The 27,691-nt window shown below is 42.8% G+C and overlaps 1 protein-coding gene and 1 pseudogene across 7 annotated transcripts in view; both read left to right on the top strand.

The window, feature by feature from the left end:
• LOC147638831 (uncharacterized) overlaps positions 1 to 12,996 on the top strand; it is a 178,871-nt gene extending 165,875 nt beyond the window's left edge. For 3 of the 7 annotated variants that reach the window (XM_086784938.1, XM_086784933.1, XM_086784941.1), the window contains exons 9-12: positions 6,464 to 6,554; positions 7,243 to 7,310; positions 12,462 to 12,499; positions 12,584 to 12,996. In XM_086784938.1, coding sequence (XP_086641064.1) covers positions 6,464 to 6,554; positions 7,243 to 7,310; positions 12,462 to 12,499; positions 12,584 to 12,770 — 384 coding nt within the window. In that variant the 3' untranslated portion in view covers positions 12,771 to 12,996. Of the gene's footprint in view, positions 1 to 6,463; positions 6,555 to 7,242; positions 7,311 to 7,615; positions 7,686 to 12,355; positions 12,500 to 12,583 lie in introns of those variants that run through there. The other 4 variants (XR_015263805.1, XM_086784950.1, XM_086784960.1 and 1 more) reach the window with 4 other exon arrangements.
• A 7,057-nt stretch (positions 12,997 to 20,053) lies between these two features.
• LOC147638830 (uncharacterized) lies at positions 20,054 to 20,698 on the top strand (annotated as a pseudogene).
• The last annotated feature ends 6,993 nt before the right edge of the window (positions 20,699 to 27,691 follow it).

Raw genomic sequence — 27,691 nt, 5'->3', positions numbered from 1 at the left:
AGAGGTGTTACAACCTGAGCAAATTGTGTCTCATAAGGAGTGTAAGCTTGCTGGTGCAAACTTCACAAAGACGCTGATAGGTGAAAAGAGAGGAAAGGAAAGAAGAGCAAAGATGGACAGGAACACTCTGAAAACACCCCCAGACAACCAATACTCACAACCTTTGATTCAATTTAAATCCTCCTCTGCACAAAACTCAAGGTGATAGATAAACTCAAGAAGGTCCTCTTCATCAGGAAGGACTACCTCAGTCCACTCTTCATCCACCACCCTCAACAACACAGACCATACATCACCATGAACTTCAGATATAAAACAACACTTCAATATGAAATCCTTTGAAAGAAACCTCAAGCACTTCAGGGCCTAATTCTAGAGACAAAATCATGCTTCAACTCCTACTGTAACTCGGGCAGAAGTCGGAATTCTTGAGGAATCACCAACGGTGTGGTTGCTCATAAAGTACGAGCATAGGCAACCAGTGTCCAGAGCAATAAAAACTGACCATGGATTGACCAACATAAACCATAGACTCACAATAACATGCTGAACCAGCCTGACACCAACTCTCATGTAAACCTCTTCAAGATCACAAGAACCTCAATCACATTCTGCTGCATATCGAAATCAGCTTCCACAAGAGAGTGATTACTGCATATCCCCTCATCAATTCCAGCAAAGAAGACACTAGCTTGTCAACACCAAGCTCGTGCTCTCAACAAATAGCTTCACAACTTCTCTCACATACTAAGACGGCATACACAGAATCAACCACCTTCAGTAGGATAGCTTCCCATCAAATCACTTGACATTTTCCTGGGCACACATTTAGTAAAAACAGCACACAAATGCAGCATACCAAAGATGGACTGTATCTTCTCTCCGTCGCCTTCCAGCAGCCACCTTATCAGCTTATGCAACAGAGTACACGAGGTCTCCCCCTTCTTGCAATCTTGCACTATTCTCTATCTGGCAGCAACCCTTTTCATGTGCCCCCAATTCACAGCGGCAGCCATGCCTCCAGAAGCTTGCCGATTCTCTCCTCACGTACACCTTGCATGGCAAGATCCACCTCATGCTCCTCCCAGGAACACGTATTCTCCATTCCTTAGGCAACTTACATGCACATGCTCATTTCTAATTCTGCCAGCCACCTCAGCAAACTGAATTTACCACTCTTTCGATTTCCCTCCCCCAAATCCACACCAAGCAATTAATGCTCAATTGTCCCATCCTAGCAAATCCTTTGCACATGCACTTGAAAGAACACATTCAATGCATGTAAACCCACACAGGACCATATAAAAAATATTCCATTTCCCTCACAAGGACGTACATGACATCCTGTAAGACGAAGCCCACAAATGATAGTTCACATACACATGACAAAAGGCAATTATGATACACATATGACATTTCACACCACATTTAGTCACATACTGACACCACATTGCTTTGGAGTGACTGGTGCACCCACACCGCATTTCATCACCTCCCTCAAGAGTCCCTGCAAAACATTCATTCATCAAACTTGAAAAATTTACATCAATCCATAGTCTTCATGAAAAAAAAACTTCCCCCCAAATCTAAAACTCACTGCAACACTAGGTGTATGTACCTATGTGCCTACCCATGTACACATTTAGTGCATGAAAAACTAAAACAACTTTTATCCTATCAACGCTACCTCGTGAAGTTCAAGAACTATTCACCTATGGGTGAAAAGTGGATAAAAGAAGTATACTTTCAGGAGTATCCGCAGCTCCTAGCAGCATACTTGGAAGCTATTGAGTTGCGATCAACTACTTACAAGCCGGAGAGGATGTCCCCATTTGGGCATTCTTGCACTTTTGACCTCAAGACGGGATTTACACCTATGGATGAGTTCTATAGTGGATCGTGGGACTCCTTTCCTTTCTTGTATCTATAGCTTTTTATTTTCCGATGAGATTCTTACCGCACTTTGTTCGAAATGCGCAGCCTGCGGCCTAAGATTAGAATAGCACTTTCACTATAAAAAGCAGCCCGGATTGCACGTTCTTTGGTCCCTCTTTTGGTTACAAATTCATGACGCCTTATGGTAGGGGACTTATGTCTATGCCAAGGATCATGTGGAGTGGCATCTCATGGCAAGGGACTTATGTCTACACAAAGGGCCAGTAGGTTGGATATGTGAGGTTGGGGGCTTCTGTCTGCACCCATATCCAGAATACGGTATTCCGGTTGGCCTGGGTTCTTCTCACCATGGTTGTAGTTGAAGAAACATTATTAAATATTTTTTTCATGTGAAGTCAATGTCCTATACTAGTGCTCTCTCTAATTGGTGTTTTGTATGTAGAAGGGGCATGTACATGTTTACTCCTTTTGTCATTCTCGCTCCTATGACTAGCTTCTCGATACTTATGGTACAAAGGTGGAACAAGAAGGGGATCCATTGCTTAAATTTTTGGTGAAGCTTTGATGGTAAGTAGACTCAAGAGGATCCAATGGTGAAGCTTTGATGGTAAGTAGATTCGAAAGGCTTCTCAAAGTGTGAGCCCTAGCTACTATGTGAGGATCCAATGGTGAATCTTAGAGACAGCAAGAGCAGACCCTGGATTGCCCATGGTTGGAGTCATAGCTAAAGAGCCCACACGGAGGTACATTCGATTGAGGAGAACAGGGTGGAGTTCAAGTATCATGCCTATGCATCTTTCTGGACCCAAGTAGGAGACAGGGCCCCACAAATTGTTTTTCGAGATTAACGTTCTTACCACTGCCAAGATGGGTTTCGCAAGATGTGTTGTCCAAATGGCTCTATTGCATCAGACCCCCCTGCAAATGCAGGCCATTGCCTCGGATGTCTACAGAGGGCTTCCCTCGGTCAATGCCCTCACACTAGATCGGGGCAGCAAAAGAGAGTGTGTGGCAGCACATGCACAAGGTGGTCTCCCCCAGTCTGTAAAGTTTCTTGAGCTCTCCTCTTCCGAGTGAAGAGCTGAGTGACACCCTTCAGGCCTTGCCTTGTGGCAAGTCCCTTGTGGATGGCTTATCGGTCTCCCTCTTCCTTCATCACTGGGACCTCTTGGAGGATGGTTTCCGGGCCGCCTTGAATGAGATCATGATGACTAGCCACACGCCGGAGGGGCTCATTCCTTGATTCCAAAGGAGGGTGGTGACCTTTTGGAGGTATGTCAGTGGCGCCCCATCACCATCCTTGGCAGTACCTACAAAATCCTTGCCAAAGCCATTAGCCGCCACCTTCAGCCTCACCTCCCAGTTCTGATTCATGGCACATAGACATGGTCCATCCAGGATACGAGCATCCTGGATAACACTTTTTGGGAGGCGAGTGCCACGACCTGCTTCCAACAGGAGGATATGGCAGTGCTACTCCTATGATAGAGTGGATTGGGCTTTTCTAGAGGGCACCATGCTTCAGATGGCATTCCTAGCAGGATGGATCCGGAGGTCGAGTACGTCTGGTTGGTCAATGGGCAAGACCTGGATGATTCCGATGTTCTGCAACAAACTCATGCCATCCACAACCAAGTCCTTATTCAAGGGGTCCACGGGACAGATTTCTGATCACCAGATCAGTTTGTCAGGGGTGTCCTTTTTGCCCTCTTCCTCTTCTTCTTCCTCTTTGTTGCAGAGGCAATGAGTAGTTTTTTGTCCACTTAGGGGACAGGGCTGTAGGGTCTTCGTCTCCCCAACAGATCTCAGGAGGAGCTTCAAGACTCACAACATGCGGATGATACAACCGCCTTCCTCTCAAGAGAAAAGGGTAATCTTCAGAGATTTGCGCAAGCAATCGAGGACTTTAGTTTGGAATCAGGTGCCCAGATCAACGCGCACAAGTCATGGGGTTTTAGGGTTCTATCTGACACACCGGCCAAGGTGGCCCAGGCAGGTTATTATCCAGCCTCGTCATCCTGGTGGATTAGGCATATCAGTGATCCAACTTTTTAGAGCAGAGCCCTTCTGGGGAAGCTGGTCATTCGAGGCTGTCAGCTAGGGGCTGAGCCCTGAAAGGCTTTCCTCTACACTTGGTTTTCAGCCCTCACCTCATCTCTTGGTGGACAGTGGACCCCCCGTGCGAGGTGGATCTTCACGGAGCCTTGCACCCATGGCCTCTTCTTTTCCTGCGAGGATAGATTTGCAGCCAGTTTGATCAAAGCTTGGGGTCACCTCAAGCCATCTCTCACCCAGTTTCTTCCGACTTCTGATGAGGAGAGGCCCCACCAACTGTTCATTTGGACCACCCCCACCCCTCAGATGCCCAGTGGCCACCCTTTGGGCACTCACACCCACATTGCACGGGGGCCTCTCAGCATGAGACCAGCTCAATCTTTGGGAGAGTGAGCCAGTTTCCGGAGGCTCCCAACGCTACGAGCCAAGGCCAAGAGCATATCATCCTATCAACTCCTTCCTCCCCCACCCCCCTCTCCCGATGGTAAGACTCGTATACAAGGATCCTTTCCCCACGGAGTGATTCGGCTCCTTTGCTCGCCATGATATCCCCCTAGCAGTCCTTGTTTCAAATGGGGGTGGGGGTCCCACACTCGTTTTTTCGCTACACCCTAAAGGCTGGTTGACCCTCTCCCTACTGGCTAGTTTGGCTTCAGGAGAGCCAACCTCTGACGTGTGTCCAGTGCAACCCAAGCAAGTGGGAGTGGTTGGATGCTTTCAGCTTTGAGAGCCCAACCACCCCCTTCTTCGATTACATGATGAAGATGGGTCGCATGAGATTGATGGTGCCCTGGTAGCGGCAGGTCACTGAGCCTCCAGGGCATTGCTTTCCACTTCCAGGAGATTTTTGGAAGCGCTTGTGGGACAGCTATCGGCCAAGGAAGATCGCTCTTCTTGTGGCAGTTAGCCCACTGCAGCCATCAGCACTTGGTTGGCCATCAGAGGATGGCTGACATAGTGTGTGTGTTGCAGCCATCCGGAGTCGTAGAGTGGCACTGCCATTGGGACTGTCCCAAAGCGCAACAGGTTTGACAGGGATGCTTCGCCTCTACGTGATGGTACGGTTTGCGCCATTTACCATCGCCTGTGGCGTGGTAGCCGGCCCTGCTCTTTCCTAGGGGGGGCCATGGAAGATCACACTCTTCCTCTGGCAGTTAGTCCACCGTAGCGTCATCGTCGGCACTTGGTTGGCCATTGGAGGATGGCCGGCATAGTGTGTGCGTTTGCTGCCATCCCATGGAGAGTCAGTGTCACTGCCTTTCGGACTGTCCCAAAGCACAACAGGTTTGCCAGAGGAAGGATCCTTCAGCTCCACATGACAATACTGTCCGTGCCACATACCATCTCTTGGGGCAGTAGCCGGATCTGCTCTTTCCTATGAGGAGGCAGCGGGAGGACAAGCTCTCTGACTCTCTTAGTGCAGGATTGAACAGTACCCACGCCCGACAGATCGTCAGAGCCCCATCTCCAGAGACTAGTCAAAGATGGGAGATCATCAGCAGCGTAGCTGCAAGGCATATACGGCAGGCCTGTTGCAATGAGACCATTGAGGGCACTCTCAACCCCCTCCACTACCCCCACCAGCTTAGTCCATCCGTTCCATTTGGACTGACATCATTCATACCCCCCGCAGCCAGTGGTGGAAGCTTCAGGGGGGGTCAGATCGCACGCGTAGACGGCAGGAGGCTTTGTGCACATGGTGCCGGGCCCCCTTTCTCTCTCATCGGGCTGACGAGATCACTTGACATTACATGCTGCCAGCACAAACGCCCCCCCCACCCCCCCCCCCTCTCCCCCCGCCCAGTCTCTCTTATGAGGTAGTTTCCCTTTGAGAGCGGCCAGCCATGGAGGGATCTATCGTCCCCGTTTTCTTTTGCCTCTTATGAGGGTTCTGAGCATGTACATTTAGTGGCTAGCCTATGGCTGCTGTTTTTAACTACTAGAAGAATCTCTTTCCCAGAAAAAAAAATCAGCTGTCACATATTTTCAGGCTTTTGCCCAACTTAGCCTACCGGTCTACTTTTACTTTGTTCCAAAGCCTCCTAGACCGCATCCTTGCTAGCGATAGCCCTTGCCCTAGGATTTAACTAAACCTTGAGCCTGGCTAAGCCTTGCACTTGGGTTTTCCCTCGGGCCAGATGATCGTGGGTTCCCTTCTCACCCTTACCTTAGGTCATCCAACCCCAGGTTAGCACTAGTTCAAGCCCAATTCAGGACATAACATCAATTGAGCTTGTGACACTGTTTCGAAGACCTTTGGAAATTCACAGTAAAGCTTATTGCTCTAAGTGTAAACACACAGTGATCTTGCCAAAAGCTTGCTATGTCTGTGTAAGAAAGAAAACGATTCCAACAAGGTGTGAAGTTTTCACACCTAAACCCAATTCTCGAGTGGCTTTTTCTCTGCTTAAATATGAAGTTTTTCAGTAATTTGGGATGAGTTTCTAGCAGAAAGGTGTCTTTGGATTTTACAAGACTTGAAGTTGAATATCATATCCATTTCTGGACACAGGAATGCATGAAAGGATCTCCTGCAAAGGCTCATGTGTTAAATGCAAGGGTGGAAGAAGCTGATCAAGAAAATCGCCTTATTCGAGCTTGCAGTATCCTTTGTTTTAATGAATTTCCTTTCTTGCATTTGTTAACACTCTTCCATGTCCATCCTTTGGACTTGGCTTTATTTTTCCTTGAACCTCCTCATGTCGAGGTGTTTTTGTGTTGTTATTGAGAGTGCTTTTCTGTAGTACTATCTGAAGTAATACTATTTAAACTCCTGCATCTCTATAAATGCAATAGGCATGTTGTGAAAACCATCAACGTGGAATAATCAGTCAGGCTGGTTGGGCCAAGTGATGGGTCTCCAAGTACAGAGTACATGTGCCTCTGCTCAGCTGCACGAGGTATAATGCAGTACCAAGTCTCTCTAAGAGTGAAATTGTTTTCAATCTAGATTTGAAATTTTTCTCGCGTAAAGGCTAGCTAACCCACCTTGTGATTAGATGTTGAATATGTATTTGGAATGAAAACTGGGTTAAAGCCTGACCTTTCTTGAAAAGATAAAAGGAAGAGGCATGCCATTTATATGGTAGGAGGGGTTATTTACAAACATTTGTTTGAGTAAAGGTAGTCGTTTACATTCTTGGTGCTAGAGCCTAGGAGTGGTTGAACTTGTTAGTCTCCTTTACAATGATGGTCGTTTAATGTCAACTATAGTTGGGCATGACTGAACTATGTCTTTTTAAAAGCCAGCTTAATGTCAGTCCACTTGCAAATACTCCTTAATGATGCCAGAGGTTATTAAAGATGCATTTATAGAGGCTGGTTTGGTATCAGAAAAAGACAAGAACCAAAAGTTGAAGGTGAGTAAATCCTTTTTTACTTCATCCATGGCATAACAATACACTGTTATGATGTCTAAGCCTTCGGTGCTAACACAGCTGATTTGTGGGTTGGCAGAATTTTTTAAAAAAAATAATAAAGGGTTATAAATGTAGTGTGTCATATCATTGATAGAACAAAGACTCGTAACTTTTGAAGGGTGTGCCAGAAAACACCATTCTTTGATAAGAGAGTTTCCGATTTATAAAGTTCGGAAAAAATGAGGGTCGGTGGAGGGTCCCTCTCAAGACAACTAACCCACAAGTTAATTTCTGAGGTATTCTAGATACATACGTGGGTTTTGGCTGGAAGGCTCGACATTATTCTTGGGTGACCCATGGAGGTCTTCTTGAATGGCAAGTTTTTTACTTTCATATTTTAAACCATTTAAAAATTCAATGCTACTCAAATTTAGATTAGAAACATTTTAGTTTCCAAGAGAGCCTCTTACTATATGAGCCTTGATAGATGACCATGAGGTATCTCAGAAAAAGAAAAGGGAACTTCAGACGAGAAAAAGCCATCTAACACCACATCACAAACCTTATGCTTTGTGATTTATGAAAATAATCCAGTACTTGTCTTGATCAAAAGGTTTAAAAATATATGTTAAAAAGAGTACATGTGTATCATACAAACTCAAACGTGTCCACATACCCACACAAACCATCATCACTCACCTGCCACCATCCAAAGAAAAAGTTAGTAAAGCCATACTTAGTCCCAATGGGAAAGAGGCTTCAAGATGGTAGGGATTGACTACTCTTGATGCACGGATGAGGTGCATTGCAAGCACAAGTGCGTAGGGATCTTGCTCTCTTGTGTGTTGTCCCATCTCTCTCTCTCTCTCTCTCTCTCTCTCTCTCTCTCTCCCGAGAGGAGAGGGTATGCAGATTGTGCAGAGAGGAGGTGGAGAGTGAGGAGCATTATGTATGTAGATGCAGAGCATATACAGCCATCAGAGAGAGATATCCCATTTTATTCAGAGAGCCACATTCCCTATGCCAAATCTTTGAGGCAGCAGACCAGCGCATACTAGGGAGATTCATTCTAGACATACAGCGCCACAGAGAGACATCATTACAGGCTTAGACAGCTCCAGAGGGGGGACGACAGACACAGATTACTACATTTTTTCATAGATCCATCCCACTCCCAGCCCCTACACGGCAGGGAATTACTCTCCAGAAAGCAGAGACACTCAGAGCCTGCAGGAGACAGAGGACACCTGGCTTTCGGACACCACGCCTATACCAGAGAGAGATGACAGAGATCAGAGCTCAGTTTCACAGAGAGGGTGCGGAGCGACTGGCTCGCTTCAGAGCACACCCAGGCATGTTCTTCAGAGAGCTGTGGACACCCCCTTCATTGATGTATACCATTTTATACCCCCAGTATGGTACAGGATGGAGCTAGCTAGGTTGCATATCATGATTGTATACTCCATGCATATAGCTTTGCATTCTCCTAGTAGTAGAGCTCCATCCCCTCCCCCACTCATTGTACTTATTGCACACCCACATTCAGCTTTTAGTTCAGTACTTTTTCATTTTGTTGGGAGGACAGAGGATACCCCATACAGGTACACCGATTTGTCTCATAGGCCGAGTTCGGTCTTTTGGAAGACGTTAATAAAATCTTTCTTTCTTTCTTTCTCTCTCGTCCATCCATGGCGGCTCATCCACCTACCATGGCTTGAGCTGTCCATTCTCTTCTCCTCCACTCACTTCTGGGTGCCATGGTATCCTACAGTCGTCCTATAGATTCCTCACACTCAAAATATGGAGCCTCACTCACTAGTTTTTAGGTGTCACTCCCCACAAGCGCAATTTGAAACCTGTAATTGGTTATAACTATCACATCATGAGCTTCGATACTACACGGGAGACATGCCCTTTGACTCCAAGTATAGCCTACTTGGAGCAACTCCTACCACTACCTAGATTCCATCCTAGTCCATGGGGAACATGCTGTGGACTTCTCCAGGTTCCCCTCCCTCCAAGCTTCAGACACATCTATTTCCTGGTGCCAGATGGATTTGTTAGACTAAGCCTCTCTCTTAGTCATCTTGAGGATTGGTTTGCACGAGTGCCCAACATAAATGGCTTGCAGGGTCCTTTACATGAGGAATTATGGAGTTTCTTGATGATCTTGACTTGGTTCTAGTAGTTCTTCTTCAACCAAACCTCCTTACAAAGTATCATTCCAATGCCAGCTTCTTGCTCCCTTTTGGTTCCTGGCCTGCTCATTCTCAAAGGCCTGTTGCCTCTAGTTGACCCATTACTGGTGTGCATCATGTGCAGCTTTAATTCTGGAAATCACTCAACAATCCTGTCCTTGCTGAATCAGAGTTCACAATGGTCTTTTTAACCCTTCTCTACCCTGTCCATGGCCTCAGATAGTCTTGGCACATGCATTTAAGGCCTGATACATGTGACATCCCCTCCTGCTTATCATCTGACAAAGCACGGAGTGGCAATGTAATGAGAGCTCACAATGGTCTTTTTAACCCTTTTCTACCTTGTCCATGGCCTCAGATAGTCTTGGCACATGCATTCAAGGCCTGATACATGCATAGTCACATGAAAACGCATTTCTGGAGTGAGAAACCCCGAAACTCCGAAACGCAAGGAACGTTTCAGAAACTCCTGATTTTTTTGGTTTCTCAAAAAAAAATTTGTTTCTCGAAATGTTAAAAGTTCCTATTGTTTGGAACTTTAGCAGTGCAAAATTATATAGAAAAAAAACCGAAACCTTGGCGTTTCTTAGCTGAAGGCCGAAACCCCAAAAACCCCGAAACGTTTCTGATGACTATGGATACATGTGACATCCCCTCTTGCTTATCATTTGTTTGTCATGGAGTGGCAATGTAATGAGTGCTCGCAATGGTCTTTTTAACCCTTTTCTACCCTGTCTATGGCCTCAGATAGTCTTGGCACATGCATTTAAGGCCTGACATCCCCTCCTGCTTATCATCTGACAAAGCACGGAGTGGCAATGTCTATACACAGTGTGGATTTGGTACATCTTCAAATCTCCATTGGCTCGCTATTTTCGGATCATCTTCTGCGGTACTGACCACAGCCAAGGTGCTGTTCTCAACCACCTTACAATCAAACTAAGTGGGGAAGAAGATGGCCTCCTCCTCCGTGTATGGCCTCTCACCAGTAGAGGAACACAAAAAAGTGTGGATTTGGTATATCTTCAAATCTTCATAGGGTACTTACCACAACCATGGTTCTGTTCTCAACCACCTCACAATCAAAATAAGTGGGAAGAAGATGGCCTCTCACCAGTAGAGGAACACAAAAGTTTACCGACTCACACCCTGATTTGTAGGACTGCATGGACACTACTTCCCGTTTATATCCAGCATTGGATTTGTACATGGAGTGATCAAAGAGGCAGTGGTGCCTGTTGAGATGGAGTTTTGAGATACTAGGCAGTAGGCAGCTGTAGAGAAAACCACGGGTTGAGCTGAAGGGGGCAGGCAAAGCATCAGAAGGGAGGGGAAGGCATGGGCAGGGCTGGAAGAATGGAGAGAAGGCGACAGGCTGGGCTAGGCTGCAGCCTGTAAGGTGAGCTTGACGCCTAGCTTCCATCCTTGTGCCGAATATGTTTTCTTTGACTTGTCAGCTTCACAGACCCAGTCAATAGCATCTCCCTCTTTGATCCATTTACACCTCTTCAAAACCTTCCACTCACTAGCATTGAGAGGTGGGAGTTATTTCTCAACCCTTGCCCTCTCCATACGTGCCCCCCATCCTCTTCCCTCTCCATATGTGCTTCTCTCCATTGTTGAATGTGGTATTTTGAAGTTACTCTGTGAGCTCAATCATCTTTTTCTCAGGTATTGTTCTTGAGCTTCCTGCATTGCCACTCTAATAGCACACCCAGTCCCAATGGGAGGCAACCTTCAATCGTAGAGTTATAGGACTCCCCACCTCTCAGGACAAGGTGGATAAGACTCTTCGTGAGAAAAGGAAGCATCATACTAGTACACCACACTCCGGCAGAGCAATAGCAACATCATCACCAATGTAATCCCAAAACTGCAAAAAGAAGGATGGAGAGATATTGTTATGTCCTGAGAAGCATGTCTCAACTCATCCTAGGGGGCATCCAAAGAGGCGCACATATCATCTGTAATAAGCATGTGCATGCACTTCAAGACTTTTTGCTGTGCAACAACTCTATCCAAAGAGTGGGCCTCTGCAAAGAGCAAGATCTGATAAAAATCTGAGGCAATACTCCTCACCTTACCCGGATCAGCGTGAAATTCTCTGTGAGAATCCTACAAGCATCTCAAACCGTCCCTACTGTGCATAGGTCCATGCGCTGAGAAAAATGGTTTGTTGCATCTGCCGCCCATCTGTGTCCAAAATGCCTGATTAGCATGAAATGCAAACTCAGCCCGCCTATCCATGGCCACCTATAACTCAGCCCTAACAGTGGACAAAAGATCTGGGATCCAACAGGACTCAGGATGCTTTTCATGTTCCCTTTGAACTGCAGCCAACCTGCATCTAATAGCTTGCTCCTTGTCCAGAGCCTCTTCTTTTCTGGCCAAAGCAACAGAGTGATAGTGCCGGCTAGTCCTCTCCAAGGCCAAGGCACTTCTTTATTGATACATGTTTCTTCCCCCGTGCATCCACAAATATTTTACTCCACAAAATCTTTACTTTTACTTTCTTCCCATATTTAGTGCTTCATAGTTGTTTGCTCATGTAGGATCTAGACCAATCTGGGCATTTACATATGTTTGCTGCTGCCTAAAGGTTGAAGGGATCCTGGCCCCTATAATGGGGCTTAATCCTCGTCTTGTCTAGGACCAGCCTTACATCCTGAGTTGTGTAGAGGGAGTGGCCAAGGAAGCAGTAGAATGATGAGAGAGGAGAGGATGAGGAAATATTGGATGGAGAGGAAAATCAAACTTTTAAGGGACTTGTTTACGGCAACTCATAGTTCTTATTCTGAGTGTTTAAGTTTAAAGCTTCTGCAAGTAAATTTGTGTCGTGTGAAGCAGAAACTGGGCTTCTCTCGATCAGATTCGATATTGATTTGACAAGTACGTACGTAATGTAATCATCAATGTGCAATGCTCATAACTAACATGTAAGGGATTCCTGCAGTTGCATGCAACTTTGATGAACACTAGCCATCGAAAGAGGTAATGGGTGTCCATTAAGCTCTATGTTCAAGCAAAGATTCAACCTCCACATGACGACTTAGTAAATTGTACTCTTCAATGCAGGAAAAGGGGCAAGCGGTTTGGCAAACGGATACCCTTTGATGCAAGGCAGATCTTGTTCAAGCATGGATCGGAAGATTGGGGGGAACACAGGATTGTAGAAGCTCATTTATCAGAGCGGTTTGTGTATGGGGAGGACAGTTATTATCGTTGTTGTGGCTCTATACAATTCCCTCCTGCTCTTACTTAGTAGGAAACAAGACGTTATCTGGAATGCAACAAATTCTTATGATGTTGCAGCATGTGACTTTATAAGTTAACGTTATGTTCTCAGTCAATGAAGTATTGCTCTTTCTATTCTCCTCTTTATAAGGAATGACCCTCCCCTACCCCTACTCTGTGGGAGACTTAAGATGCTCCAAAAAACTCTCTTGACAAATAATGTAAATTACTCTTGAAAAAACAGTTGAAATTTAGAGTCTTGTACGGTATCATGATTTTGTGGTTCCAATAAATATAAGATTTGAGAGAGAAATATTAAGGGTCTATTAAAGACCCAATGGGCCTATGAGACCGAAGTGGTACAATAATGTCCATAGCATATCTTACAGTGGATCCCGTGGACCCACCGCGGACCTACCTTGCCCAAGAGGAGTTACCCTGGACCAGGCCTCCACTATCCAGCGTGCCCGATGCCTCCGTCCTCGGACATCGGCCACGATTCCCTCTAGCTCGAGATCCGGGACATGCTCCATCACCATCGAGCTACCTTTCCACGTGGCGTAGTTGAGGGAGACCTCTTGGCCATACTCATTAGCCCAATGCTTTATATTTTGGAGTGTGGTATACCATCTACTGGGGGCTGATGCTCCTCTCATGTTTCATGTTTCATGTTTCATGTTCCTGGTATTCCACGATAAGATTTCCATGGACAGTCGTGTATCACTCCAGTGAGATAGTTTTGAGTTCTATTTTATTTTCCATTCCATGATGTGGATGTCCTCCTCCTCCTGGGTACAGAAGAAGTTCGTGATCGTTGGCTAGCAAGGAAGGGGTCAAGGTGGTTGGGGCTGAAGCTCTCTCAAGAAAGTGTCCACGTCTCTGCGGAGCTCGAGTAAGAAGAGCTCTAGGTAGCGCTGGTCCAGGAAGTCAATGATCCTAGGAAGTGGGCCAAATCCCTCATGGAACAAACAATGAAACCTCTGTGGATCTCATAGTATATTGGATAGCGACATATGTAATGCTCCTCTATCTCAACCTCTCTATGGCATAATCGGCATATGCTCTCCTCCTTGGGTCTTCGTATGAGCGGGGCTCTGAAGACGCGCTGAGCTCTCCCTCTCTCAAGTCTAAGACGGTGGGATGAAACCCATAGCAGGCCAATCGCAATCTGCTTGGCATGTTGCCTTCCTTTCTACCTCTTGTTGGAGAGGTTCTTCTAAGATTGCAAAAAGGATTAGAGTTGGTTCTTCCTGTAGCTGCTGCTGTTGGAGGTTTCCCTAATTGCTTTTCTCGACATTCTTTGACCAACTCTTAAGCTGGTTCTTTAGCCTAATCTTTTTATCTACAGGGTTTCTTTGACCAACTCTTAAGCTGGTTCTTTAGCCTAATCTTTTTATCTACGGGGTTAGGGTATTCTACCAGTTCTTTTGGTGGTAGGGTCATTGGGTCTATGACTTCTTCCTTGGACTCGTAGGATCTGGATGTGGAATCATCTTCTCGTTACAGGATGATGATGAAATATTAGAGGTGGTGTCCACGCCTGAGCTATGAACTATCACACGGTATTTCCTTTTCCCCATCTTCTTGGCTCTACGCCTTTGGGTTCTTGCTGTGACTCTTACTTGCTCCAAAACGTTATCAGCTGGCGAGACTCGCACTTGCTTTTAAGTCCTCTGTGGTTTAGAGGTGGACGCCTCTCCAACTGAATGCGCAATGGCTCTTCTTTACCTCTCCATCTAAATGAGCAATGGCTCTTCTTTGCCTCTATATATTTGTGTAACTACATTGAGAGGGATTGTAGCCACCGTCCGTGATCCCACACCCGAGTACCACAAGTGCCACTCAGATGCACTTGTGAGGAAGTGGGCAAGCTATAGAACGAGCCCCACAAGTGAGTCATGAGTCACTTGGTGGATTTCATGGAAGATTGTGACTCGATTACTCGACGTTGTAATCGAGTCACAATCTTCCATGAAATCCACCATCTCCTGATCCAAAACATCGAGCTTGAGGGGCAAGCATAGCATCGCATAATTGTCGATGATGAGGAGGAAATGTTTGTATGATATAGTAGTATTGGTTCTTTGGTGGGATTTGATGAGGATACTCACAAGGGGGAATCCTTATACATGATGTGATCTATCCCACAACCCATGCATAATGATGTTAATGGTGCTTGAGACTTGTTACCAATTTTGGTTTTTGGGTGGGATTTGATGACGATACTCACAAGGGGAAATCCTTATACATGATGTGACCGACAATCCATGCAGGGTGGTGTTAATGGTGGTTGAGCTTGTGACTGCTACCATAGGACACTCAGCCATGTGGTGAGGTCATTTGCAGTGGCGGCGTAGCTTTGAGAGCGTTACTACCCCTTTGACATTTGTACTATATGTTTGTACTATGGGTTGATAAATGAGGCATACATTGTCACCATCTATGACGTAATGGCTTAAGATTTGAGCTGATGGGATCTGAGCCTCTTAGGGGTTTGATATACATGGTTTCTTACCCCTCTCTCTCTTCATCTCCCTCTAGAATCTCAATCAATATGAGTTGGTTCATTGGGCTTATTCTAGGGATATGAGGTCTGGAGGTGGCAAAGGCATCTCCAAGACCCTCAAGATTCCTACTTGGGGAAGATGTTGCCTTAGATGCAGTGCATTCACGAGAAATGACCCTGTCGCTAGAGCTGGCCTCCTTGGGCAGAACGGTGTTATGCCTTCCTTGGGTAGAACGATGGGCTATTTCTTATAACGAGTCATGTCATGGCTCCCCACTCTCATGTAATGTGCACAACAAAACCCTCCTTGTTTCGGTGTCAAATTTGGTCATGTCGTGCTGGTGTGGTTAGCACAGTAAATTTGATCAGCTCATTTCTAGGGTCTACCGTATAGATGTGGTTGCCCGTGTTATCTCTTCCCAACCCAACTATATCTATTTTTGGATCATCGGTTGCACTTGCATGAGTGCGGCAGTGAGTTCTTCTATTATCAGTGGTGCTATCATCGGGGCTCTTTTCCTTTGGTGCCCTTTGCTCCATAAGTGACGAAGTGTGTTCCTATTATTGGTGGTGTTGTCGGTGGCTCTTTTCTTTTGATGATTAAAAAAAAAAAGCCTTCGACAATACTTTGCCTCACATAAGTGTCCTGGTGAGTGCCCCAGTGAGTTCTTCTATTATCGATGTTACTGTTGGTGGCTCTTTTCCTTTCGTGCTTGCCTTCGATAGAACTATGTTAAAAGATGTTTCGAATGAGGTCCCCTCTCGGCTCCTATGTAGTTATTAACAAAGTATATTACGCTTCAACATGGCATGGTTTGAAGGATATATGCTTTTCTAAATATAAGGCTTTATGCAAGGTTGGATCTCCTTTAAGAATCCCCTTGTTATTGTCTCATCAGAATATTTATCTTTATCTAAACATTTTATGTAGAGGTACCGCACCCAATTAATGTAATCATACGATCTTGATTCCTTCTCTAGCTGTTTCACATGATAGAGGGGGCTGCTCCTTCGAGTTCCTTGTTATGAGTACCCTATCATGTGAAGCGGTTTTAAGGCATTAAAATCCGCCTTATCCTCGGGTTTGAGAGGATTAATCCGTTACCCGAATTTTCCTTCCATGGTGAACCTAAAGGCACCCACCTTAACTTGGACATCTGGGCATATATTTCACACATCTAGTCAAACATCTCCAACTGAGCAATGGTATGAGCTTAGTCATCTGGATTGGCTTGATTTTATTGGGTTATCTTGGTGCTATGTTCGTGTGGCAGTTGGTACAACTGTAGTTGCAATTGCATGTGTAACCCTTATGGCTACCCACCTCCCTATTTCCAACACTATTCTAAGCATGTCTAGTGTTAAACCTCCTACTCTTGGTGCAGGGATTGGTGCTAGCTAATGTGAGTAGGTGTAAGGATAAGTGTATGGATATGGATATGGCACTAGGGCGTAGGCTCGATACGGTAGATGTCTAGTCGGGGTGCTAAAATATGAGGGTATTTGTGGAGGAGGTGTTTGGTTCATAATGTTGGGGTAATATGGATTCTATGTCGTTTGAAGCACTTTCCTCTATGTGCAAAGAGTATCCACCCTAGATGATGCTCTATGAGTTATGGTGAGTCTAACCTAGAGGATGCTGGGGATTCTATGTCATTTGAAGCACTTCCTCTAAGTACAAAGAGTATCCAATGAAGAATAATACATGTATATGAATGGGGTATTGGCTTGAGGCCAATGGGGCTTGTCTGATTATCTCAAGGAATTGGGTTCTACCTAATTCACAAAATGTTTTGGTACCTATATTACACCTAGGAATACACATATGTGGGGTGTAGGAATAATCGTGGGGATGTTCTAGGTTGATGAGAGAACGTGCATTTACAAGTCACAAAACATGCATGGATATGGTCTATACGAACATGCATGGATACGAGAGAACACACCTGGTATGTTTACAGGTCAGAGAGCGTGGTGGATATGGTCTATGTACACATGCATGGATACTACAGAAACACTCAACTTTGTTGATGTTGCATAGCTAAAAATTTTGAACATATTGCTCGACATCAACTTTCATCTTTAGCCAAAAGAAATCTCTCCTTACCAAATGCTCAATCCTTAGTACACCTAGAAATGATGCCCAGTAAAAGGTGTCATAACATGATGCAACATCTTTGCAACATCTACAACGGGTACACATACCTTTTTCTTTCGCTAGAGAAAACCATTTCGAATATTCTCTGGAACTAATAGATAGAAGTGTCTTAGCTTGGAAAATATCATAGACTCTAGTAAAGAATCTCTAAAAGTCCTTAAGAGAGTTGAATAGGCCAGATTGAATCTCAGTGAATAAAATTTGGTTCACATGGCCGATTCTACCAAAACATCTACCACCTTATTGGTAAACCATTTTCGATAACGGATCTACGCTCTTCTCCATGCCATCGTACCCAAACATGCTTTGATGATAACCAATCTTTTCGAGCATGTCGGGGGACCTGACTCCAAGAAAGTCAGTAAAGGAAGGATACACTATTTTGTATGAATCGAGTGTTGAGAAAGGAATCTTATGGTCTTTTATCAAGGATGATAAGTTTAGGCAAACCCATGGATAGAGTCCAAGGTGCTCTAGTGATGGCTGGTGGACTTTGAACTGAGTGAGTGAGTAATTTTTCTGAGTTTCACATGGATTGAACTGATTTTTGGGTTTGGACCTAGGTAACCAATGGATAATCAAGTGTCTCAAGGCTAGTTTGTAGGGGGAACTAATCATTCCACCTATGATCATGGCTTAATAGGTGGTTTTTCATAGAGTACGTCATGGTGATATGGAATGACATGGTGTATTTCATATGGAATTCTCATGAGATAACCAGGGTTTTTTCTCTAGGATAATCCATGCTAACTTCTGCATAAGTTGTGACCAAGTAGCCCTTCTCCCCTTGAACTTTGGGAGAGTTGCAAAAGGATCCACATAGACAATAAGAGTAGAGCCATACAAATAATGCCTCCACTTTTTCAAAGCATGAACCACTACTTAAGGCTCTTTTTCATGCATTGGGCCACTTTTAATATGTGGCTCAGTCATCCTGAATCACTATAATGGCCTACTATCGTGAAACAATATTGTTGGCCACTTAATCTATGAGTCAATCATATTGTTTTTTCTCTCAAAAGCAACTTGCCCTCTATCCAATGTTGTTCCAATAACATAATCATTGGCATCCATTTCAACACAAAAGGTTAAAAATGTGTGGAATGCCTAAGGGCACTATAATGGCAATCTCAACATATAAAACAAAAACTGGTCAAACTAAATCAAAGAAAAAGAACTTTGCCATCGATCACCAACCGAACTTTTACACCACAACCACAAATGATTTAGTGGAAAAATCTAAGAATGCAAAGCACAACTACACATACAAAAATAGATGCATGCATGCATACATATATACATACACAAGCAAATCACTGAACCATTGTCGTGCATTCAGCACTTACATAAGAGCTTGTGTGTTTAAGCAAACAACGAGGAGTCCTACCTACTGCCTCGACAACATTTGAGCAACAAATTCAAGAATCAATACTCACGTCTACAATGGAGACTTGTGAGCGCATCAAGGACAAAATAACAAAGCCCTTGTCACCTGTTGCTCGCAAGTCATGTCCTAGTTGACCCATAAAATGAATCAAAATAAAAAACTATCGAGGTAAAAACCTACAACTTCACGGGTTAAAACCTGCAATTTCAGGGAATTCCCTCTCACGGAATTACCCTTCACGGAATTCCATCTCACGGAATTACCCTTCACGGAATTACTCTTCATGGAATTCCATTTCGCAGTCTGCACTTTCACGAAATATCCCTTCACGCGGCTAAAAACTTGCAATCTCAGGATTAGGCCATTTCACGGAATATCCCTTCATGGCCAAAGAACTTGCAATCTCGTGAGTTCAGGTCTCGCATAAATTCAAAGTTTCACGGCTTAATATCCTGCACTTTCACAATTTAAGCCACATCACGAATTAAGTCATCTCACGCATTAGCACTTTTCCAACGATCTTCAACAACCATTATATATTTATTAAGCATATTACTTACTATTCTTTTGGCTAAATTAATATAGCAATTGCTCCATGAGTACATATCCATACTCATTCATAGGAGAACATTTGCACCAAAGCCTCTCCTTCGATAACTTCCAGGTACATCTCTGTTGCCATATATATAGGCACTAATGTGTGTGAACACACTTTGGACCGTCGCGGCACTTTTTTCCTCTTTAGGAGGTTTTTTTCCCTGGCTTGTATATACGCCCATCATTCTAGGGCTATCTTTATCTTTGTACGTTGACAAATTCTAATACACTGTGTGTTATGTGCATTCTTGTTTCTTCTTCTTCAAGCTTTGTGTGCTTTTCTGCAACCCTAATTTCAATAATTGGTATCAGAGCAGGCATCGGCTCCCAGGGCTACACCGCTAGCACCCTCCGACTCATGTTCTCTGATTGAGGTGAGCTTTCACGAGCGCTTGCAGATCCCTGGACTCTGCAGATAAGCCCGTACGACTTTGGGTTCTCGGAAATTGCATCTGAGGTCGTTTCAGACTCCGTTTTTGCATTACAAGTTCTGTACAAGTGTTTTCGTCACTTTGTGCAAAAATTTCGACAGTGCAGGTTTCTGCAAAACAAGCATACATATTCTATTGTGGACCGTGCTTCATAGCACGAGTTGTTTTTTGTTCAGTCTTTGCTTCATTACAGGTAGCTTTTGCATCAGTTTTAGTCAGTGGCTTTTGCATCATGGTTGATAACAGCAATGATGTATTTCGCATGTTGTCTGTTAATGACAAACTGGATGGAGATAGCAACTACCCACTTTGGGCATACATGATGCAGCATGTTTTGGTTGCAAAAGGAGTGTGGAATATTGTGTAGGGTATGGATGTACGTCCAGGTTCTGTGGATGTAGGATCTGTTGAGGATGTTGCAGGTTCTAGCAGCTCTACTGTTACTATTGTTTTATCCACTGCTGAATAAGCTCGTTGTGATAGTAAAGATATGCAGGCTCATGTCTTGATTGTACTTTCTGTCAAACGTAACATCACTTCACATATTCGTTCAGCTAAAACAACAAAACAGACTTGGGATATTCTAGCTGGTTTGTATGCAGGTCGTAACGAGGTAAAAATCTCTTACCTGCGTAAAGAGCTAGAATCGAAGATTATGCAGGAAGATGATGACATGAATGTTTTTCTTGCTGAGATTAAAGATCTCAAGGAACAGTTGATTTCTGCAGGTGAGATTATTCCTGATCATTCTCTTGTGCAGACTGTTCTTGATGCTTTACCTGAGTCATATCAGACTTTTGCTTTCACGTGGAGACTTGTTATTGAGGACGGACCTGATGTTGTCAAGTATGATGCTTTAGTCAACAAGCTCTTGTAAGAAGCGCAGTCCAGGTAAAACAGGGTCAGGTAGCGTGTAGTTGATCGAGCATTTATTGCTGCCCAGCAGCAGCAAAAAAGAAGTGGTAAGGCAGTCCCTTCCATTGTTTCTTCTCCTATTAGTAGGTCTGTAACTTTTTCTCCTTCCACAGGTAGCAACAATAAGTCCGAGAAGGCTCTTGATAAAGGCAAGAAAAAGATCAGGTGCAACTATTGTAAGGTAACTAATCATGTCATTAAGAATTGTCCTAAGCTAAAGGCTAGAGGCAAAGAAGAAAGAGTCAAATGCAGCCACAATAGCGGATATGCTTCTACAAATGCAGATTCTGCAAATGTTGTGCAGGATATAGAATGGACGTTTAGCGTGTATTGTCAGTATGACCCATTTGTACATGATGCATGTTTGGTAGTTTCTGTTGACTCTAATGTATGGTATTTTGACAGTGGTGCTACAAAGCACATTACCTCGCATCAGTATGACCCATTTGTACATGATGCATGTTTGGTAGTTTCTGTTGACTCTAATGTATGGTATTTTGACAGTGGTGCTACAAAGCACATTACCTATTTGTACATGATGCATGTTTGGTAGTTTCTGTTGACTCTAATGTATGGTATTTTGACAGTGGTGCTACAAAGCACATTACCTCGCATCGTGATATGTTCACTTGTCTTGAGGCTGTCTCTAATGGGAATAGTGTCACATGTGCCAATAATGCTTCTTACCCAGTGAAGGGCGTTGGTAAAATTATGCTTACTGCTGCAAATGGCAGCGCTTTTACACTTTCAGATGCTTTGTATGTGCTAGGGATAAAGAAGAATCTATTATCTGTCTCTGCGCTTGCTAGACTTGGATTTGTAGTCAAATTTGTGGATGACAGATGTAGTGTTCATAATTTGACTTCTGGTGATACGATTATTGCATCTGGCACCTTGTTTCGTGGGCTGTATAGGCTCAATTCTTATGAGACAAGTGTGTGGAGGATTCAGCAAATGCAGTTTCTGATGAAAAGGCAGTTTCAGATGCAAAACTATGGCATGCTCGTTTTGGTCATCTGAACTTTGCTAGTTTGCTGCGTTTGCAGAAATTTGATATGGTTGCTTCATTGCCCCCTCTTGAGGTACCATTGAAACATGTTTGTGAAGGCTGTATTTTGGACAAAATGCAGCGTTCTGCGTTTTCAAAGGATGGTTCTGTGCAGGCCACTCGCAAATTGCAACTTGTACATAGTGATGTATGTGGGCCTATGCAAACTCCGTCATTTGGTAAACACTTGTACTTCGTGACTTTCATTGATGATTACTCAAGGCATGCATGGGTATATCCACTGAAGGCAAAGTCCGAAGTGTTTTTGTGCTTCAAACAGTTTTTACTTATGGTTGAAAATGTATCCAATTGTACTGTGGACACCCTCCGTTCTGATCGAGGAGGGGAGTACATGTCTAAAGAGTTTGATGCATTTCTGGCTAGTCGTGGTATAAAATACCAATGTACAATGCCGTATACCCCTCAGCAAAATGGTGTTGCTGAGAGAAAAAACAGGTCACTTATGGAAATGGCACGATGTATGGTCAAGAGCCAAGTTTGTCACATGCGTTTTGGCTTGAGGCTGTCATGTGTGCTGCATATGTACTCAACAGGTGTCCCACTAAGGCCTTGCAGTCTATTACTCCATACGAAGCTTAGCATGGCAGGAAGCCTTCTATTGGTCACTTGCGTGTTTTTGCATCCATTGCATTTAACAATGCAATAGAATGTAATTTTTTAATGAATGTTAGCTCTTTTTATAGTAACTAAAATCATTAATTTTAGCTTAATTGTATATTTGTTGTTGAAATTGTTTGCAATAGAGTGTTAGTAAGTATTAAGAGTAGTTTAATCTTTCAAAAAAATTTAAAATTATAATAAAAATTGAATTTAATTAATTTCTTTTAATGGACTGATTTTTATCATTAAGGGTGATTAATCTTGTTCAAGAGATAAAAATTTTAAAAAATGTGTTATTTGGGATCTAAATTGATCATACGAGTAATCGAAATTGATATTTTTAAGTGTTTTAACCTCAATGGCTTAGCGAGTATACATACCTATTCCCATAGGAGCTTGTAGAATTTTCACCTTTGTAGTAGTAGGGAAGTTGAAAATGAGATAGAACTAGAGCCTGGTTCTCAACCAGTGGCCAAAAGAGCTTATAAAATGTCCGTCGGAAGAAATTGAGCTAAAGGAGTAACTCTCTCAATTAATTAATCAAGGGTTTATTCCACCTAGTGTATCCTCTTAGGGAGAACGTGTTCTCTTCCAAAAGAAAAGACTATATAGATTCCATCAAGAATAAATATCCTATTCATCACATCGATAAGCTTTTTGATATGTTGCATGTGGTTCCAAGTACTTCACTAAAGTAGACTAGTGTTATCAAATCAAGATTCGAGAGCATGAAATTTTTAAAATGGCCTTCAATTCCCACTATAGTTATTATGAATTCAAGGTGTGATGCCTTTTGGATTAATTAATGCTCTAGCTACTTTTATTAGATTGAAAGCAGTTGAATGATTTCATGCTCGTATTATTTGATTATATCTTGGGGTATTCTAAGGATAAATAGAAGCATGGGATGCATGTGGGGAAGGTTTCAAACACTCTAAGCCAACATAAGTTGTATGCGAGAAAGTGTAAACATACTTTCTTCACAAACACAGTTGAGTACTTGATCATGTAGTTTCAAAAGAAGGGTTTACTCTAGATCTCGCTAATATCCATGATGTGATTAATTAGCCTACTCGCAAGTTAACCAGGGAATTCAAAGCTTCTTGGGTTTAACAAGATGGTGCTAAATCTTTTTGAAAGAGTATGCGAAGACACTTGCATCGCTTACTTCTTAGCTCTCAAGAGGGAGCTAACATTTAGTGGTGTCACCACAATGTCAAAGTGGTTTAAGAAGCTAAAGGTGGTACTCAACCTTCCAAATTTCAACGAACCATTTGAGGTGGTGATGGTCGATACTAATGGTATTGCTATTGGTGGTCTTGATGCAACAAGGCTATCCTGTCGCATATATGAGTCTCGAAAGCTTTGGCTGCATGAGAAGAATTATCCTACCCATGATTGGGAGCTCTTGGTTTTGATTCATGTACTTAAAGCTCTAGAGGCATTACTTTACTAGGACGTAGATCAATTAATTATTGATCACCCCACAAAAACTTAAAGTGGATCTTCTCTCTCAGCTTGATCTTAACATGAGGCAGAGGAGATAGATCAAACTACTTTAAGATTTTGATTTTCAGATTAAATTATATCCTAGTGAGTAAAATGTATTAATTGATGCCCTTAGTCTCATCAAAGTTTTAGTATGGCCATCTTTATGCCCTCTAATCCCCTTCAAGAGAAAGTTAAGGATCTTCTTAATCGAGATCCTTATTTTCAACCAATTGTAGAATCTCTAAACTCTAATAGCAAAGATCTAAAGCTTGAAGGTCTCTCTCTCTCTCTCTCTCCAAAACTAATGACCTCAGTCATTTTCTTTATTGCTCACGTTGTAAAATTTGAACTCGTGAGTTTTTCCCAAGTGGCACGTTAGAAAAATTCTTAAGCTAGATATTATAAAGATATGATATTACTTCTTAATTCTAAAACTCAGAGATAGATTACAATAGATATTTTATAAATTCTATAGAATAATGGTATAGTAAATATTAGATAAGAAATTTTTTACTGAGTAAAGAGCTAGAAGAATTCTTAAGTAGGCCATTATTAAGAGTTATGTTTATAAATCTTGATTTGAAGCTTGGAATGGTACATTAGCAAGTGATCAAAGAAATAATAATAATTTATTTTTTTAAAATAAGAGAAAATATTCTTAGTGATTTTTGTGAAGGGTAAAATTTTAGCCCGTGTAAGGGACCATTTAGGCACCTAGGTGTTGTGTTCAGATTGAAACGTTAGTCAAATAGACCTTATTAATAAGGGGACTGCTCAAGGGGCTTTCTTACCCATTCTCAACCAGATGTCTCTTATACCTCCTTCTGGAAAGGGCAAGATGCTTCTCACCTCACCTCCCACCATCCTCTTTCCATGTGAGACCACCACCCACCATTATGCTATTGAATTTGGATTGTCTGGAGATTTCTCTTTCTATCTTCATGGATGAAAAATGTGCTTACTTCCCTAGCCTGTAAGAGTTGCTTTTTATCATAAAAAATATTTCCTCTTACTGCCTATTTCCTCCTACTACTACCCCTTCGACTATTGGGTGCTTTTGGAGTTATTTTCAGAGCTAGAAGACCAACATCTTGCCAAAGTCAAGTTGTGTGTGATGTAAGTACAATTTTGGTTTTTCTCTTAATTTTCAATAATTAATCTTTTTATAGGGTTTAATTATGATACTGCTAATGTGCTAAGAGTTTTGTATAGTGCCTTGGGAGGCCATTTCTTAGGACTTCTACTCCTTTCTCTCTTATATACTGTCAATTCTAAAATTAGAGAACTCTTTATTTTAAATTAAGTCAAGGAAATTTAATTACTTAAGATTATGCATAAAGTTAGGGTAATTAATCAAGAAATGAAATTATGTTAATGAGCTATACTCAAATCAATTTCTTGCTAAAGCTAGGTTGCTTGAGAGAATTCCTCTCCTAGAGATTCTCCCCTTTTGTAACCTTGAATGATAATTTCTTTTGAGACAAAATGGATGAGGGTAGCAAGGAAGTTTGCACTCATTGTGGAAAGTGGCAAGTTTAGGGAATGACCAATCTTGACTAGGGTGCCTTGGGTGAGGTCAGGATTAGCGACCTAGGGGTGTTCAGGCTTGCTGGTGAGAGGCTATTAAGCAAAGCGATCCCTTGGTGACCATGCTCCCTGGCTAGGTTTACCTCATAGTCTAAGCGTCACGGAGCATGAATAAGGGGAGCATCAACGTAGTGGCCTACGATTGGGTGGGTTTGATGAGCCTAATGCTTTCCTTTTTTGAAATATACGATGTTTTGCAAGTTCTCATAAGACCCGTGCTGCATGATCATGTTGTACAAAATAAATTGTTCTTGCATTATTATTTGACTTTTCCTACATACTATATTCTCTTGCATAATGAGAATGAATGGAATTAATGCTACTGAAGTTTTTGAAATTTTGTCCATGCAAGTTCTTATACTAATACATTACCCCCTTGGGCTTAGCAAAACAGAATGTTGAGATGGAAGTGGAGGTAGCCCAAACATGCCAAGTGGTCATGGCCCCAAGGGCATGCGGGTTGGAGTCTCACTCTTGCAACCATCAGATCTATACTGGCTAAAGAGGGTATCATTTTATTAGTTAGTCATGGCTAGTTTCTCCCATATAGGGTCACATGATGATATCATAAATATCACTTCACGAGCTTCTCATGTATAGGAGTTTCGAGTGAGCTTTTCTTGACAATCGCTCTCTCTCTATACCCATACCTTCATTCTTCTTCTCACTCTTCTTTCCTCCTTCCCTCCTCCTCCCAGCCCGGCCCAACAACCCGACTTTCATAGCCCCTCAATCCTCTCTCTCTCTCTCTCTCTCTCTCTCTCTCTCTCTCTCTCTCTCTCTCTCTCTCTCTACTATTCTTCTCTCCTTATGTATGTATCTCCCGCTCTATCCCTCCCTCCCCCTCTCTCACTCTCTCTCTTCCCCTCCCTCTCTATCTCTGTCTCTTCCTTTCTATCCCTTGCTTCTTCTATCTATCAAGGCCCTCTTAATCTAGACCCACACTCACCTCTCGGCACTCTTACTACACAACTTACAGATTTATTACATACATTCGTCCTATTGACCTTCCCACATTAGGAGTATTGCCAAAGTAACACTGGAAAGATGCCCCAAAATAGTTGGTACGATAACGAGTGTCGAGCTACTCATTCACGTCTCAAACAGGAGGTAGAGAGGTGAAATCCGGGCCGCAAGGCACAAAGACTTAACCAATCTTTAACTCACCACCGTAAGAAACACATGTTCGAGGAAACCAAACACTGGGACATGTATCACCTATTTTTTAGTAACAATTCAGCTATATCTTTGGCGCCGAGGAGCACCAATCAGCTACTTGTCAAAGCCTTCTTTGATTTGAATTCGACAGTCTCCGTAGCTCGGTGCCAAGTAAGTAGCTATGGTATTTGGTTTTTTTTTTGTTGGATTTGTTTTATTGATTTTTTAATTGTTTTTGTTTTGATTTTGTGTATAGCTTGTGGTTGGGAGTAGGATTAACAAGTGTTTAGATTAAAAAAAACTAGTGATTTGAATGATAAGAGAGCTCAAAGAAGAGAGTTTTTACTTAAACATAAAGTGTTTTTTGTTAATTTTTTGCTTCCAAACATGTTTTGTGTTAGATTAATGTACATAGGTAGCTTAGGAATGTAAGATAGAACCCTAATCCAATAAAAAACCAAAAAAATGATAAATAATCTCTTAATTTTTACTAATCTATTGGTTAGTGTGATTAGTGAACTTAAAGAGAGCTAAAAATTTAAAAAAATAGCCTAATTACTTACAATTGGAGTGGCATTAGTGTTCTAAACACTTGCCTTGACCTAGTTACTTGCCTCAATGCCATCCTCGAGAAGTAACGTTAAAAAAGTCCTTAAGCAGCACTAGTTACTTGACCTAGGTTACTTGCATATCGCAATGCCATCCTCGAGAAGTGTCTTCAGGAGGCTCAAGAACTGGTAGAGCATTTGTGTGTGTTTCGACATGTGTCTTGACTGCCTAGACAATGCCTGGTATTTCTGCTTGTGATTGTCCATGGGCTCCGAGGACACTTGGAAACCTTATGGACGCATGTGTGCATACCTGTTTGGGACTGAGACGGTGGTCTTATGTGTTTTGCAGGTGGTAAGTGACCCCAAACTCAATTTACAGCTTATATTTTATTATACTAAGGTTTATGAGTATAGGTGTTTACATATACTTAAATTTAGGCGAACAAATTATAAAGTGTTCACATACACTTAAGTTTGAGTGGATAAATTGACTTTTGAT

The sequence above is a fragment of the Cibotium barometz genome, chromosome 4, assembly GCF_041138505.1.
Source record: "Cibotium barometz isolate CiBa-2024 chromosome 4, ASM4113850v1, whole genome shotgun sequence".
In the NCBI taxonomy this organism is placed as follows: Eukaryota; Viridiplantae; Streptophyta; class Polypodiopsida; order Cyatheales; family Cibotiaceae; genus Cibotium; species Cibotium barometz.
The sequence above is the reverse complement of the archived record's forward strand: the minus strand, read 5'-3'. Positions and strand labels throughout refer to the sequence as shown.